The sequence below is a fragment of the Solanum stenotomum genome, chromosome 1, assembly GCF_019186545.1.
Source record: "Solanum stenotomum isolate F172 chromosome 1, ASM1918654v1, whole genome shotgun sequence".
Lineage (NCBI taxonomy): Eukaryota > Viridiplantae > Streptophyta > Magnoliopsida > Solanales > Solanaceae > Solanum > Solanum stenotomum.
The window spans coordinates 25,491,491-25,508,309 of NC_064282.1; the positions used below are offsets into that span (position 1 = coordinate 25,491,491).

The window sequence follows — 16,819 nt, forward strand, 5'->3', positions numbered from 1 at the left end:
ATTTCTAATAGACAATCGATTCTCACCTCAAAAGAAAGTGCGGAATTTAGTAATAACAACGTATCTGATATAATTTTAAAAATGAGATCTGAAAAGAATAGAATATATACAAATTTTATTTTTATCTTTGTGAAATAAAAATATTGTTTTCGATATATCCTCAATTCATTTTCGTTTTTTTTTTTTGCAATCTTTAGTATGAATATAAATTCTATATACTCGTTGTATTTTTTTAATTTTTTTTTATTATAGATAACTATTCCTAATAAATACATTTAATAATTTATAAAAAAAATACATCCCAAGTGTCAATTACATAAGTAAATTAATAGCATTAAAAAAAAGAATTAGATGATTAATGTATATATAATAATACATTAAATTGTTATGGTAAGTATATTATCTAGATGAGAATTGAGAAACGGAGAGGGACAAAAATAAAAAAATAATAAAAAAAAAGAGATGAGGATTGCAGAATCTACATTATAGCGACAGCCCACACTTTAGTAGATCAGATTTCTCATCCAAATATGAACTACATCAATCCATTACACTTACAACGACGCCTTGTTAGAGCCACATGCATGCTCATCAATCATCGGGTTCGTCTGAACTTAATATTTTTAACGTAAATTATAATTTGTGTAAGAATTTATTAGAAGTATAATAAATAGTATATCAAAATTCATAATTTTAAAACTTAATAAATTTATATTAAAATCTTAAATATTGAACTCATAAAGTTTGAATCCTAAATTCATCTTCGGTGAAACCCAACCCTAGAAGCACATATGAAGTGTATAACTAATATGACAAGAGGAGGTTGCTCGAATGGTAACCACCTCTCGCTTCCAACCTTAAGATTGTGCGTTCGAGTCACCAAAGGGAGCAAAAAGATGGAAACTCCTTTGAGGGATTAAAAAAGGAGTATGTAACTAATATTTTGAACATGAAGTATATTTATAAAAAAGGTTATTAAAATTTTGATAAATATTAAACTTCGAATTCATAATTTTAGAAAAAACATTATTAATTAATTCAATAGTTAAAATTTAAAATTAGTACTAATTTGAATATTGAATCCGCTTTGATGAATGATCTCTTTAATATGATTTTAAATTTAAGAAGCAGTTAGACCCAACATTCCTTTCTTAATAATAGTACATCTTAATATTTAAATATGTATTTAGATTCAGATGTCTTATTAATTTTAATAAATACAAATAAGGCGTTACTCACACTCTCCTCTCTTGTCATCCACTAGTTATGGTTGACCCTTGACATTAGTTGTATCAAATTCCTATTATTGCAATTTGCAAAGTGTATGTCAGTAGCTATAACATCGGAATATATAGCTGCAGCCATCTTGTTTTGTCACATGACTAGAAAATGGAAAAAAGTTACTCTTGTTTCAATTTAGGTGACTTTTTTTTTAATCAATCTAAATAAAATGACATATTTTTATGTTACGTAATAATTTAACTATAAAATATTTATTTTACTCTTAATGAAATGATTTACAGCCACACAAATTTTTATCATTTATTTTGTAGCACAAGTTTCAAAAGCCATCCTTTTTTCTTAAACACCGTGCCGAGTCAAACTGCCTCACATAAAATAAAATGGAACGGAGGAGGAAGTACTTTGTTTGGCTACTTATAAGAATGACTACATATCACGAGCGTTTGCTCTTCAAAAAAGAAAATTAATAACTAACGTATAATTTAGCAGTTGCTGATGTAAAATATATTACATAATCAAATTATTTGAAATCTATTTTTTTTTATTTTCTCAATTCACATATGAGGATTGAGGTCTATATTGGTGATATATTCCTTATAGCAAGGAGAAGTGGAGAACATGAATTGACAAGAATCATTTGCCAACTTTAGAAAAAATTCTCACAACTAGCATTGAAAAATCAAATCTTTCCTCTCTTTTTTTTTAGTCAGGGTGTCAGCTACAACTTTCCACTCTCAGCAACACGAAGTTGATATACCTTATTGTTGAGGTGATGTCAGGAATTTAAATTTTATAAATTCTGAATTTTATAATAATGATTCAAATATTAAAAAAAATTCATTCTAAAGTACTTAATATTTGTATATATATTTGATAAACTTCTATATAAATATATTATTTGAATAAAAGTTATTGAATTCAGTTAAATCCGTACTCGAACTTCTAACTCCACACCACCTCAGAGCTAGTTGGAGATATTATTAGCTTCATCAACTTTCAACTATTAACATTATAATTCAATGAGGGGGCACCACTAAAAAACATCATGATTCTTTAATTTCTTATCATAGTACAGCTACTTCACTCTTTCTCCAGTCTCTCACATGTAATGTATTATATTTTATATAATACATCCAGAGATACAAGAAACTATTTTGCATCCAGTAGGCTCCATTCAAACTAATTTTTAGATCCAGTAATTAATATATTTTATATAAAATGACGTTTGCACTATTATGGCTGATATGATATCTATAGTGTGGATAATAGAATATGGTATTTTAATTTTATATATTGAATATAAGTAATTGATAAAATCATTAAATAGAGGGGTCTAAAAAAATCTTTAATAGGAAAGTGTTCTTTTAATGAATTTTACGCGATGTAAAATTTAAATCAATCGAATTGATAAGTTTTGAATATGAGATAGTTGCACAAAAGAACACCAATAATAAGATTGAGGCTGACGCTCTAGTATTATATAAGAAAAATAATTTTTTTTATCTAACTTAACTTCAAAAAATAGTTCATGAACTAAGATTGTCCAAGGATATTACTCCCTTATGTTCAATTTATTTGTTTGATATTTAGTTCAAGGAAGTAAAGAGGACATTTTGAATTTTGTGATCTTAAGCTAAAGATATGTAGAGTGTATCAAAATGTTCTTTAATCTTATGATTTCAAATATGTCATATGAAAAATTGAGATTAAAAAGTTGTCAAAAAAGAAAAGAGACGTTTTTGAAATAGACTAAAAAATAGATGGACAAACACATTGAAATAGAGAGAATATAAGAAAAGAACAACATAATACCTAAACAATGTTGAATATTCTAAAAGATCGTTTAGTATGGTATATAAGAATAGTGTTGAATATGTTGTATTAGTAATATTGACATTAGTAATACTGTTACATCCTTTGTCTTATTTTATATGAGTTAGTTTGACTCGACACGAAGTTTAAGAAAGAAAAGAAGATATTTGTGTGGCTATAAATCATTCCATTAAGAGTGAAATGAACATTTTAAAGTTGTTACTCAATGTAGAAATGTGGGTCATTTTTTTTAAACTGACTAAAAAGGAAAGTAAGTTAGATAAATTGGGACAGATGGAGTATTAATTATGCTGAATTATTTCTTATGCACTATTTTGTTTAGTGTATTAAAACAAACATGTATTACATAATTTAAAAAAAATATTATTTGTTTACAAAATATCCTCCATAAATACGGTTAAAAGAATGTGAAAAAGATTTTGAGGGGGAATTGTATCTTTAGCCATGCTAACATATGCATTAAAAACTCATGCATTTTTAATACCATACCATGTCATGTATTAATTATATATACTATAACATAATGAGAAAAAACATAAAGTGACACCTAAAGTTGTCCCGAATTTTCAAAAAAGCACCTTAACTATGCAGATGTCCTATTACCCCCTAAACAATTTTGAACTGATATTATTACATCATTTTTTGTCAACTTGGCATAGAGAGTATATGCACTCTCTTTAAAGAGCATGAGCACATAAAATAATGAATATAACTTTATTTTTATAGGTATTTTGTTATAAAATATAATTTCTTGTTTTTCTTATTATTTTAACTTTTTTTTTTGTTATTTTTCCTCTTTCTTCTTCGAAAATTCATTGTCATCTCCCTTAAAACTCTCCACTTTCAATGTCACAATTTTTACCATAATTCTGCCCTTTTTTTTTTTTTACTATTATTAGTTTAAGTCTCTTCAATTTTAAACCTTTATCTAATTTTTCTTAATAATTTTGAACAATTTGATAAACCCATTAGATTTCAAAATGATTAGGAGTTATCATTTAACTTTATTAGCCGGATTTCATCAAGCTCTTTCAATTTTTGGGGAATTCATTTATTCTTTCAAAATTATTATTTTTAATTTTAAAGTTATATGAAAAGAAGATAAATTAATTGATGATACTTTCAAAAGTTTAAATTTTCTTAGAAAAATAATTAGTTTTGTTATCACTAACTCAACAAAGTTTAGAAAATAATATAAATTTTTTAAAGAAAAAAATCACCGGAAGAATGAAATTTGATGGAAGAAGAAGAAAAAAAGAGAATGGAAGGGACACAGTTTGACGAGGGTGGGGAAGGATGAAAGTGAAAGGAAAAGAAGAATAAAGAAAGAAAACGGAGGAAGGAGGTCAGCTTGAAAGTGGGGGTGGGATGGAAGGTGAAGTGAAATGTAAGATGAATTAAAATAAAAATAATAAAAATAAAATAAGCTTTAAAAGTAAGAGAGAGAGAAAAAAAAGGTAAAGAAAAATTTAAAATGAAAAATTTATTTTATTTTAAATTAAATTAACATGTGTCTTGGTGTGTGATAACACTTGCTAATATATACGCTATAAAGTATATAACTAATGCTTACATTAATCATAAATAAATTAAAAAATATATCAAACAAACTATTAATAATACACAAAGCTAATATATACGCTATTTTTTGGAAAGCATCTTACCACGTCTCATTGAGATCTAGAAGAAACCTTTTAAGGCAGAGTTTTTAGTCAGAAGAGAAAGTGGAGAAAGAGAGAGCAGAAGGCATATTTGCCTATTTGGCACAATTTATCAGTTTTGATTCAAATTCGTATATTTTTCTTAAAAGCTAGAATTTAGAATGTAATAAAAAAAACTTCAAATTATAACTTTGCATATCTCCTAAGTGGACTTGAAGTTTTGATGTTGCATTTAAATATGGATTACAACTGATGCTACTACAATAAAGTTGAACAGTATGTATATCTAAAAATGTATAGTATATTATTACATGTCTTAGTCTTATCTATGATTTTCAATATTAATTCAAGTAGGACACACTTATGTACACAACTAAAAAGCTACTGAATTATGACCTCCATACCCAAACCCTTTGTAGGACCAAAAAAACAAATGCATAGCTAGTTGGCTGTTAGAGGTTTTACTGTCACTATCTCTTGTATCTAGGGATGAACATGGTATGATATTTAAAATTTCGATATTATAATTTTAATATTTGATTTTTAAAATTATTATACTGTTATCAGATCAATTTAATTTAGTATGATTTGATAATTTAAAGTTTGATTTCGGTATTTTACAATTAGTCGATAACCATAGTTTGCTCAACTTCGACTAATGTATACTCGTATAATAGAGTATTAGAACTTCGACAATTCAAAAAAGAGTCTCAATTGTTTCATACTAACACATTACACATGTAGAAATAGAAAGTACTAACAACTCCTTTTGTTAATCATTTACATTTACAGTAAAAGCTCATTAAATTAATACTCGATTAATTAGTAATCTCTCAAAGATAATATTTCTAATCCCGACTTAGCCAATGGAAAAAATCACCAATTTCGATAAGTTACTAAGATAATATATTTTCAGAAGACCCCTATATAAATATATGGTCCCATTAATATTATAAATTAATAATTCTTTAAAAGTACAATATATCTAGCTAAAACAATTTAGTGAAATATGATTCTATTGTTTTCTGTTTCTTCTTAAAATTTTAATCTAGTTGAAACTTATCTTTAACTTTTCTTATTGTATCCAAAAGTTTCAGTGTTGTCTTTTCGAATTGCACCACAAAATTGTGAAGAGTTCTTGATGTGCTAAATGCTTCCTTACGTGTAACTGGTTCCAAATGTATTGTATCATCTTCAACTTTATCATCAACATTATTTTTTCCAATGGTATCCGCAATTTCTTCTAAGCTCTGTACCGCTTAATATGTATCATTTTCACTCATCCACTAGGTTATTAACGTCCATTTTATTGTGGTAACTGAGATCATTAATCATGACCTTAAGTTCCATGAATGGTGTTTTCACAAGTGGATTCATTCAAATTCTCTAAGATTTCATCTCTGAATGACTTTTACGGTGTCGAATCACACTTTAAATTAATAAATATTAATTTATCTATTAAATAATAATTCTACAAAATAATAATATTTCATGATCCCACCTATATTAATTTTAATGCATTTCAATCAAAATAGAGTTGTCAAATATATATATAAATTATGTAACTATATATCTCCATATAATATTCAATATTTCAGTATGTTGTTTCTAAATACCAAATATTGTATCGAATACAAAAAAAACATTAAAATATATACCATATACCATAATACCAACATCACAGTATAAAAGATTTCAATATCATATGCTAATTAGGTATACACTATATCATGTCCATCCCTACTTGTATCTGTAGACCATATTTTATCTTTATCAGCATTCAATCAACATTTTCAAGAAAAAAAATATATAAAAAAAAATAGATCTCGAATCCATTTTTTAGATCTATTTGTTTTACAGATAGATTTGTTGGATAAGAATGTTTGACTGCAAACAGTAGTGCTAGATCACATATTTATCACCATCACTACCCAACCTTCTATATTGCCCACAAATTTTGGATAAGTTAGTTGAGTGGTGGATAAAATACTACTTGGCAATATTTCTGCCAAGATTGATAAATTGCCCATTCTCTGCATCTGAGAATTGCTATGTCATGAATGTTCAATTATGCCTGCCCATAATCATATACAAATAATTACACAGTAATATAGGTGAAACAGCTGATTCTGCATCAATAAAAGATAAGGAGTCATAGTGGTTCCTTATCATTGTTGTGGTAAGTAATTACCACATAGAAAAGTTGTACTTTTGAAGCACAAATAAGTAATGTGTTTTCACTCTTCAACTTACAATTTATTTACCTCTCTACATATATGTTTGTGTCTATAGCAATTAATTTTGAGAAGTAATAAAGTCAGTAGTGTCAGATTGAGCTAAACTTCAATAGTATTTGGCAGATTTTCATAGATTATGAGGTGTATAACTCACTCATTTCATTTCACATGTTATAGATATAAATTCACTAATTTTCACGTCCACGTGATAAGTAAAGAAAGAGAGTTACAAAAATGGAGGCATTCCCTATCAACCTTATCTGCTAACTAGAGAAAAATTAGAGGAGAAAACGAAGCTATTCTCCTAAAAGTGCTTACCAGGAACAAATAAGTATATGCTGATGGGTGACTGAAAGTTAAGCCCCACCAGCCATGTCCATATCTGTAACTCCAACCATTCCCTTGAAAATAACACGTAATTTCCTAGAACATGACTGCTTTTTATCTCCTTTTCCCGCTGCACCAGTAACATGAACGATGTCCCTTGGAGTTTTACCCATAAGCTCAAACAATGGTAAATCCAAATTAGATCGAGTCATCTCTTCCAGTACTGGAGGTGCTTGCATGTATAGATTCTTCCCTCGATACGTCACACTTACTCTAGTTAGTAGTAGCTTAGGGTGATCTTCAAGGAGATCAATGAACTGCACAACACCAGAAAGAGAGAAAAGCTTATGCATTATTAGTTGTTGTGGTGGAATGTTTGACAAGTTCAAACAAGAAGAAGAAATAGACACAAAGCTAAGTCCATCAAATTAGATGGTCTTTACGCTGATGACAACAAAACATTTAAATCCAAAATATATGGCATTTTCTCATGAGATTTTTATGGCAGATAACTCAATGTATCAGAGACTAATTCTGAAAGTTCTTTTAACACGTCCCAACTTTCAAACAGAAAAAATATGTGAATGAGATGCAGCCCACAGTCACAGATTATTCCACACATTTAAAGGGCAAAGCTGTGGGAGTAGTGAACTCAAACAGAAACATAAATATTACTCCCCCCACCCCATAAATAAAGAAAAAGAAAGAAAATAAGATGATGTATGCTCTGTTACGCTTATTCAGTTTCTCAAAAGATAGTCCAATTGAGCTCTTTTCCAACCGAGAGTATGATCAGGTCCTAAGTGATTATTCCAACTTTGACTACAAGCAATCCATACCAGATAGCTAATATGAACATTGAAAATTTTAATAGGAACTTCCAACTTATCTGCTGTACTACAGATTCTTCTTTTCAGGGATATAATTGCTGCAGATGCCAAGCTATCTCATAAATTCCATTTTGCATTATTTCCTTCTACAATTATATATGGGTTCTTTACTAATATTATATTGGGTTGTTAAGATGCAAAACTTGTATTCATCGGCTTTCAGACATGATCAAACTTTTATGGACGAGTTTTTCCCTTTACATTTCAACAGGTTCCAGGGACCTTAGAATTGCTTGCCTGTTCCTAGTTCCTACTAACTCAGCTTCATAAAGGCTTCTGGTTTTGACACTCAGCACTCCTGTAGTACAGCACTAACACCACTAAAATGATCATTGTCAAGGATTGACCAAATATAGTTGTTTTTTTCATAACCATGGTGTTTGAGCCAGCTTAGGCGCACCTCGACTGATTCCACGGGCTAACAACCTCCCACCAGCACAGGTATCAACTAACTCTGTCCACCAAGATTGGGACAGATGAAAAAAAAAATACCTAGTCATATCAAGGATGCATTGAAACATGCAAGAGAAATATCGACTAGGTCATTATCGGGATATTGCTCCCCAATTCTAAGCTGGTTTCTTTTTTTCCGAATGTTGATTAGGAAGCACTCTATTAAGCTGCTTATACATAAAAAAGTTTCTCGTCAGGTATTTTAGTGTTTTACTAAACAATCTTGTGAGTGATAAGCAATCGTAAGGAACTGAGAAATAAAAAGAAAAAGAACCTTTTTAAGAGTAACCGAAGCCTCTAGCTCAATAAGAACACCAGGACCACAAACAAGACAATCTTTGTCCCTCACAAACTCGGTCACTTTGGTGTGCAGACCTTCAACTCCATTGTACCTTCAAAAGGGACAGAATTTCACATTTTTCATACGAAAAAATCAATCTTCAAGATGTTATCAAATTAAAGTGTAATGTTGACAGTAAGATCATTGATCATACACAACAGAACATGCTGCAACATTGTGGAGGTACGTGAATTAGGAGTTACAACAGACTTACGTTAAGTAATTTGTTAATGTTTTGCTACATCCAGAGACAACCTTCAAGGTCTCCAGAGCACAGGCAGCAGAAATTATAGCATTGGTGGATGCTATAGCAGGTATGATATTTTTAACTACACCCTGTAAGCAGCGAAAAAAGATTATTCAAATATGCACTGAGAACACATGAAACTGCAAAAACCACTATACCAGCATAATATGACTGGAATAGAATAAATTCTCACCTCAATGCAAAATGAAATAAATAAATAATTACAGAAGGCTGAAACTTTCATATCATGAGCTTACCTGGGTCAAGGAATAGGTAACTCCTGGAATTCCAAAGAGCTCTGCTCTCTTAACAGCCTACAGCACATGGATCAGAGGAAGTCAAGGATTGAAAAAGGAACATGAGAAATAACTGCATATGACTTAAATAATAGGAATGGAGAAAGCAAAGAACATAAATTGCAACCTCTGAATACACCCATTGCATGTGTTCAGGATCATCTGGATCAAATGTTTTGCCACTATGAGCCTGCATAAAACTTTTAGGATGAAATAACAGAGCACTTGGTCTAGAAATTTGGAAAACCCGGGGATGCGAACTTCAATATTTACCTCATCCCATTTGATTAAATGTGCATACTCAATACAGTGAGCAGCAGTTCTAGGAGTTTCAGCAAGAGTACACAAGGGAAACTTCACTTGTGGGGGAAAGAGCCATATTGTACATTCAAAGCAAGGGGTGACACCTGGCATTATAATCCTTGCATGGCCCTTGAATCCTTCAGTCCCACCATCAACCATAGGCTTAATTGACTCTTCCTGTGGGTTGTCATCAGAATCGTACTCTGCATGAAACGTCAAATGGGTGAGCCAAATTAGTACACTTTCAAGAACCACCTTGCACTAAGTATGAAAACTAGCCAGGATCATAAGACACATTTCGTAGGGGGTGAAAGAGCTACAACAACCCATCCTTTGGGTTCTGAAAATGCCTAATTAGTTGAATATCTTTATTTGGAATTTATCAAATCAGATATTCTACTTCCCTCTTCACATTGATATCTTCTTATGCCATGTATGTTTAATTCATTTGTTGCTCCTATATAATAAAAGGGGCCCCTCCAGGAAGGACTGGTCTGAGATGGTCTTACCCTTCCCCTCTTGCAAAGATGATTCCATTCCTTAAATAACCTTATTTTGTTATTACTAAGATTATATATTTTTTGAAATAATGTCAAGTCAACTTGAAATTTAAGGTATAAAATGTAAAATTATATATTTAAGATAAATTGCAAAAAATTACACATTTCAATAAGAAAATAAATAGAGCACCAAAGATACTGAAAATATTAAGTATGTCTGATGATTATGGAGTGACCAATAACAAGAAGGTCCTGTGAGGTATTTACAAGGAGTAGCAGCATTACATATTGTGTAATGAGCTCAAAGATACCTACCATGGCCTCTATATCATTTGCAATTGCCATGTCATACAAAAAACAGTAGGGAAAAACATGAGATAATTACACTCTAGTGCAGCCCATAAAGTTTCTTTACATAATTTAGCCAAAGTTTCAATGCTTACCTGAATTGACCCAATTTCATGACAGTTCTAAATTGTAGTGCTTAGATATGTTGAGTTGTGGAGTTCTTTTGTTTTTGAAGCAAAATTGCACAATATTCTTTTCGGCAGATTTTTTTCTGCACGCAGCATCTTTTTTTTTTTTGAAATTGAGCACGCAGTATCTTCTATAAATTAGGTTCTCCTATTGCACGACAATCTAATAGAAAGATCTACCAACCTAACATCCTAACCTATATTGAAACTTTGATATAATATAAGTAAAAATTGCCGTTCAACCGTTATTGAAGCTCGGAGCTTCAAAGTTTGAAAATCGAATTTTCGCAAATAAGCTCCATTTCAAGTGGGTATTATTGCAGAAGATTTTTTACATATTGAAAAGCCTAAATCTAAAATTTTGGGTGCTTTGGTGTAGTTCTTTTTAGGTGTTTTTGGATGAATCTAGTGCTTGGATTCAAGGAAGAAGATGAAGTCAGTTTTTTGTACAATAGCGCATTATGTTTGTATAGTATTGTATATGGGTGTATAAGCATCTCTTGTAATTTTGTATAATGTTGCATATCGGGTTTTTTTAATCATTGTTGTAAAAAAAAATTTAAAGTTTTGTATACTATTGTATATCAAAAAATTTAAACACTGTTGTAAGAAAATAATGATATAATGGAAGGAAGATTACCTGGAATGTGGTTTTGTGCAAACTATTGTAATGGAAAAACATTTTCCTATCGGAAATGACTTATAGTTTGGGCTAAAATTTTGCAATGTAAGTGTTGTGCTATATTTTTGCAATGTAAGTTGGTTAATTGTACTTTTTTGAAATTATCCCGAAAAACATCTATACTTATACTAACGACATATTCTAATTTGCTTTCAGAAATTATTGTATTCCTTTCCTTCCAAATAGTCCACCAAACTGCTGAAGGAGACGTTTTCTGCCTTGCCCAGCCCTATCAAGTACCAATATTGTGGTAGTTCTTTTGTTGTTCTTGGCATTGTCCAGTTGAACCCCCAAGATGTTCAGGATAAAATCTCAGATCTGTCTAGCGAATGAAGTGATTAAAAAGGTCATCAACATCCCCAATCCCCATTATGCCTCTCACACAATTCACACCTACTACAAATGGTCACCCCTCTTCTCTGAAGGTTATCTTGAGCTATCCACATTTCCCGAGTTATAGATAGTCTTTTATAATGTAATATTTTTAAAAAAAATTAAGGTAATTCTTGATCAAGGTTAATTTTCAAACAATTGTGATGTTAGAGCCAACTTTTGCACACATAGATTAGTTCCACGAGATACCTGCCACCTCCCACCAACAACAGGTACTGGGTAACTCTATCCACCAATGCTATNTAATGTAATATTTTTAAAAAAAATTAAGGTAATTCTTGATCAAGGTTAATTTTCAAACAATTGTGATGTTAGAGCCAACTTGTGCACACATCGATTAATTCCACGAGATACCTGCCACCTCCCACCAACAACAGATACTGGGTAACTCTATCCACCAATGCTATGACAGATGAGAAGAAATAACTTAGTGTTTTCTAATTTTACTAGGTTTGAACCTAAGAGCTCATGAATCAACCCATATCATTGACCACTGACCACACCCACAGACAAATAGAGTGCCCAGAGTGCAAATTCAGTGACATGACGCATGAGGCAGTGGTGGAAATAAAGATCGATGCACTAGTTATACCTAAAGAGAGAAATTTTAAAGTATCTTTCGTCCATAATTCAAGGAGATGGGGGGGATTGGCGATATTGTCACACACCGTATTAACCGGGGTGGGTGAAACGGAGGCTCAACTCTGGGGTATATTGCGCTAAGAATGTGTCGTAAGGCTTAAAGGTAAGTTCTATAGAGTGGTGGTTAAACCAACACTATCGTATGGGGCAAAGTGTTGGCCAGTAAAAAATGCCCAATGAAGGTACCAGAGATGAAGATGCTCAACTGGATGTGTGACCATATTAAGAGAGATAATTAAGAACAAAGTTATACGGAATAATATGGTAGTAGCCTCCGTAGTGAACAAGATTATAAAAGCAAGGTTGAGAAGTTTCGTACATGTGAAAAGGAGGTGTGATAAGAATAGCTATAGCAAAAGCTTAAAGAGGTATAGGTACGCCGAAGAAGAACTAGGAGGAAGTGATTAGACATGACATGACACGACACAACTTCAACTAAGGAAGAATGTGAACTTAGATAAGAAGGTATAGAGGTCGAGAACTAAGGTAGAAGTTACTAGGTAGTCGAGTATTGTCCCACTTCTAGTAGTATAATTTAGGTATCAAGTAGTTTCCTTTTCTCCAATGTTTATTACTTTGTTGCTACACTTGTTTTGTACAATTGTTGTATTGTTGTCTCTTTTCCTTTCTTTCTTTCCGGCATCAATTACAATTTGTTTGAGTCGAGGGTCAATCAAAAACAGTTTTTCTTCCTTGCAAAGGTAGAGGTAACGTCTTCCCAAGACCCCACTTGTGGGATTACAATGATATATTGTTTGTTTGTTTGTTCCAGTGTGGAGCTTCTTTTCTCTTTTTCGAATTTGAGCATTTCCTAGGGATCTAGCTTAGCAAAGACCTTTAGTGGCTTTTACCTTCTCAAAAAAAAAAAAGACATTTAGTGGCTTGGCCACTAAATCAGGAAAAAAAAGGCGCATTCCCACTCTGTTTGAATCTACCCCATATTAGAAGAGAAGTTCAAAGTTATGTTTCAAACAATCAAATAAACTGATAGCATTAAGAAGACCAAGTAGATCCATAGTCCCAGCATACCCCTAATGCTGATGAATACATGGCATCAGTTTCAAAAAGAAAACATTTTCCTCTTCCAAAGTCAAATGCAAACAACAAACAATGCATATTTTTTCTCTCATGAATGTACAGTTGGTTTATTCAATTTGAAACTGTTTAATATGTTACTCATTTCAGTAGCTGAATGCAATCTTCAAACTTGAGCGCTCTTAAAAATAGGCACATAGACTAGTTGATTTTATACAAATATGAGCAACATAAGATGTAAGAAACATCTTTGTGCAAATCCATGCAGGACAGACCTCAAATTCTTTGTTTTCACATCTTGATGCTTAGACAAATATCCAAGTCAAACTATTCTATCTTCATACTAGAATCTAATAGTTGTTACTTCACATTTATTTCCCTTTCTTATTTCCATTTTGGCCTTAATAGAAGTTATAGAAATTGGTCACAGTAAGCAATAAGCACGTGTCATAAATGGCAAAGGGAAATAGAACTGGAATTTTTTTGAAATAGGTGACTTTGGAATTAGAACTGGATTTATAATTGTCTCATTGTTGATCTGGGGTCATTCTATATTTAGACTAGAGACATCTAGCTAGAAACCTAAGGACATGACGGTCCACAGTACAAAGAAAAGCTATCCATTTTATTTATCAAAGAAAGAAAAAGGATTGGCTCTGAGATTTTACAAAGAAGTATCACTTACAACCTTCCAATTCACCCACACAGTATTTTAAATCAGCAATTTTTTTGAAATAGGTAACTTTGGAAATAGAACTGGATTTATAATTATCTCATTGTTGATCTGGGGTCAATCTATATTTAGACTAGAGACATCTAGCTAGACACCTAAGGATCTGACGGTCCACAGTACAAAAAAAAGCTATCCATTTTATTTATCAAAGAAAGAAAAAGGACTGGCTCTGAGATTTTACGAAGAAGTATCACTTACAACCTTCCAATTCACCCACACAATATTTTAAATCAGCAATAAAATGAAGGGAGAGAGGGGATGAAACCAAAAAGTTCTAGCAATCTGCAACTACACAATTAGATTTGTCCTCCTAAGCAATCATAAGAAAAGGCACAACAGGGAGGCATTTAGATAAAGTACTCAGAAAATGAAATTTGATCAAGCCAATGCAGCCCGTGCAACATGTTTGAAAGCATAAGAAAAGACAAACCTAGAAAGCTGCAAGCAACAGAATTTATATAGCTTCGAGCCTCAATAGAATCCAGACCAAGAACAATAATATGGAAATCATTGTAGAAGCTTATAGGTTTGTCCTCAATCCGGCAGAAATGTGACTTGATATCTACATCACTGACTCTCTCCATCACTCTTTTTGCAGCAACTTCTGCCTTTGGTTTTCCCACATCTCCAAGTCTACATAGGAAAAAGTACGAAATTTTAGTAGACATATTATTGCTAAAATTTACAAACAAAATTGTAACTGCAAGCAAAAAACTAAGGGAATTACATATATCCCTAAATCCAAAGTGATTGCCGACTCAAAAATTTTGTTTTTGTCAATAACTATAATCATACATAAGAAACTACCAAAACAGAAGAAGGATAANTATTATTGCTAAAATTTACAAACAAAATTGTAACTACAAGCAAAAAAACTAAGGGAATTACATATGTCCCTAAATCCAAAGTGATGGCCGACTCAAAAATTTTGTTTTTGTCAATAACTATAATCATACATAAGAAACTACAAAAACAGAAGAAGGATAATCTTCCTTTTATGAACAGAAATAAGGACAATCCTCCTCGAACATCATGTCACACAAATAAAAAATGTGACTTGTACCCCCCACACCACTCACTTCTTCTTGGGTTTTGGAACCCTAAACTACTTTTCGAAGAAGTGAATAAAAATTATAATTTCAACAATACACGCAATAAGAATCTAACCATAAGTTCGACTCGCATAATTTCACACACGATGCTACTCAAGAAATATTCCGTACATGAATAAATGTTATCTAGTGAGGTTAGTAACTTCATTACAATACTTCATAATGTGTTCTTTAAAGTAAATTACGGACCTTTAAAACTAGATTTTTTTTCCTGATTCTCGTACATAGCCTTACAATGTAGTGATAAGATATGTGTACATACTACCCTCCACAAATCCAACTTGTGGGATTGCAGTGGGTATGTTGTTGTTGTCTCATACATAGCTCTACACTGATAAACGAGCTTTGAACGGGCTAAAACGACTCCAGGAAAGCATCTGACCAAATGCAGAGCACCAAACAAATTAAGCCATAATGCCAACTAGATTGTATTGCCTATTGGTTCTTTTGCTCTCATTATGTACTACATATAATTTTGAGCTGGGTTTGCATAGATAAAGGAAAATTGCTCTGGAGACAAATCATGAGATCAAAACTCAATCTTTATGAATTAGGACTTCATTATAATACACACGCTACGAACTCAACAATAAATTCGAATAGCATAATGTCATAAAATACGCAACTCGGAAGAAACTAACGCACCTGAACAGAAATTGGCGATTAAGATTGGTAACTTCAATTCGGTCCATATCAATAACCTCAAGGTTACGAAACCCTGAAAAAGCCAAATCCTTAAGCAATTCGCAACCTAATCCACCGGCACCTATCACCAACACTCTTACGCACTCCTTTATATCATCTCTCAACTGTAAAACAAGAGATCAGACTTATAATCATAGGGTAATGCAACACAATCGTTCGAGAAAAAAGGAGTAGGGTTTTGATTGGAGGTTTACCTGAGCGCCGGCCTCGAAGGTCGGTCCAACAAGATTTCCGGGCCGGAGAAGGAGCTTATCGAGGTCCCTTGATCTGCTTTGTGGTATTGAATCCGCCATTGATGAGTTCGACCTACTAGCTTCGACTTTACGCAGGTGTTTGTGCTCTTAGCCTTCGCACTTCCCCTTATTGCAAATTTGCAAGTAGATGATCCACTTGTGAAAAAGTAAATTATATTAATTGTATTTTTTTTAAATATTCATTTTACCAGTACATTATCAGTATTTATTTATTTTTACTTCTTTAAAATTATGATATTTTTCTTGAGAACTTACATAAATCTCAATAGTTTAGAAGTACTCTAGTTTGCAATTTTACGTGTCTTATAATATTTTAGTGTATCAAGATATGTCTAGATACATGTATCTCGAATACATGGGGTCAAATTTAAGTGTAATTTGTTCTAGACACATTGTATTCATGTGGATTTGAATGTAATGGGATACATAACAAATCTCTCTCGCCTCCCTGGGCCTCT

General features: G+C 31.9%; 1 protein-coding gene across 2 annotated transcripts; it reads right to left on the reverse strand.

The window, feature by feature from the left end:
- Nucleotides 1-6,414: 6,414 nt before the first annotated feature.
- On the reverse strand, nucleotides 6,415-16,500 carry LOC125877058 (NEDD8-activating enzyme E1 catalytic subunit). 2 transcript variants are annotated; one of them, XM_049558381.1, is made up of 10 exons: nucleotides 16,302-16,483; nucleotides 16,048-16,211; nucleotides 14,721-14,923; nucleotides 9,800-10,032; nucleotides 9,654-9,716; nucleotides 9,488-9,544; nucleotides 9,198-9,319; nucleotides 8,918-9,035; nucleotides 7,292-7,617; nucleotides 6,415-6,810 (listed from the first exon to the last, which is right to left on the reverse strand). In XM_049558381.1, the coding sequence occupies exons 1-9, from the start codon at nucleotides 16,398-16,400 to the stop codon at nucleotides 7,330-7,332; spliced, it is 1,347 nt and encodes a 448-aa protein (XP_049414338.1). In that variant the 5' UTR covers nucleotides 16,401-16,483; the 3' UTR covers nucleotides 6,415-6,810; nucleotides 7,292-7,329. The 2 variants fall into 2 exon arrangements, with proteins under 2 accessions (XP_049414338.1, XP_049414329.1); XM_049558372.1 differs by lacking the exon at nucleotides 6,415-6,810 and having other exon boundaries at nucleotides 7,098-7,617; nucleotides 16,302-16,500.
- Between the last annotated feature and the right edge of the window lie 319 nt (nucleotides 16,501-16,819).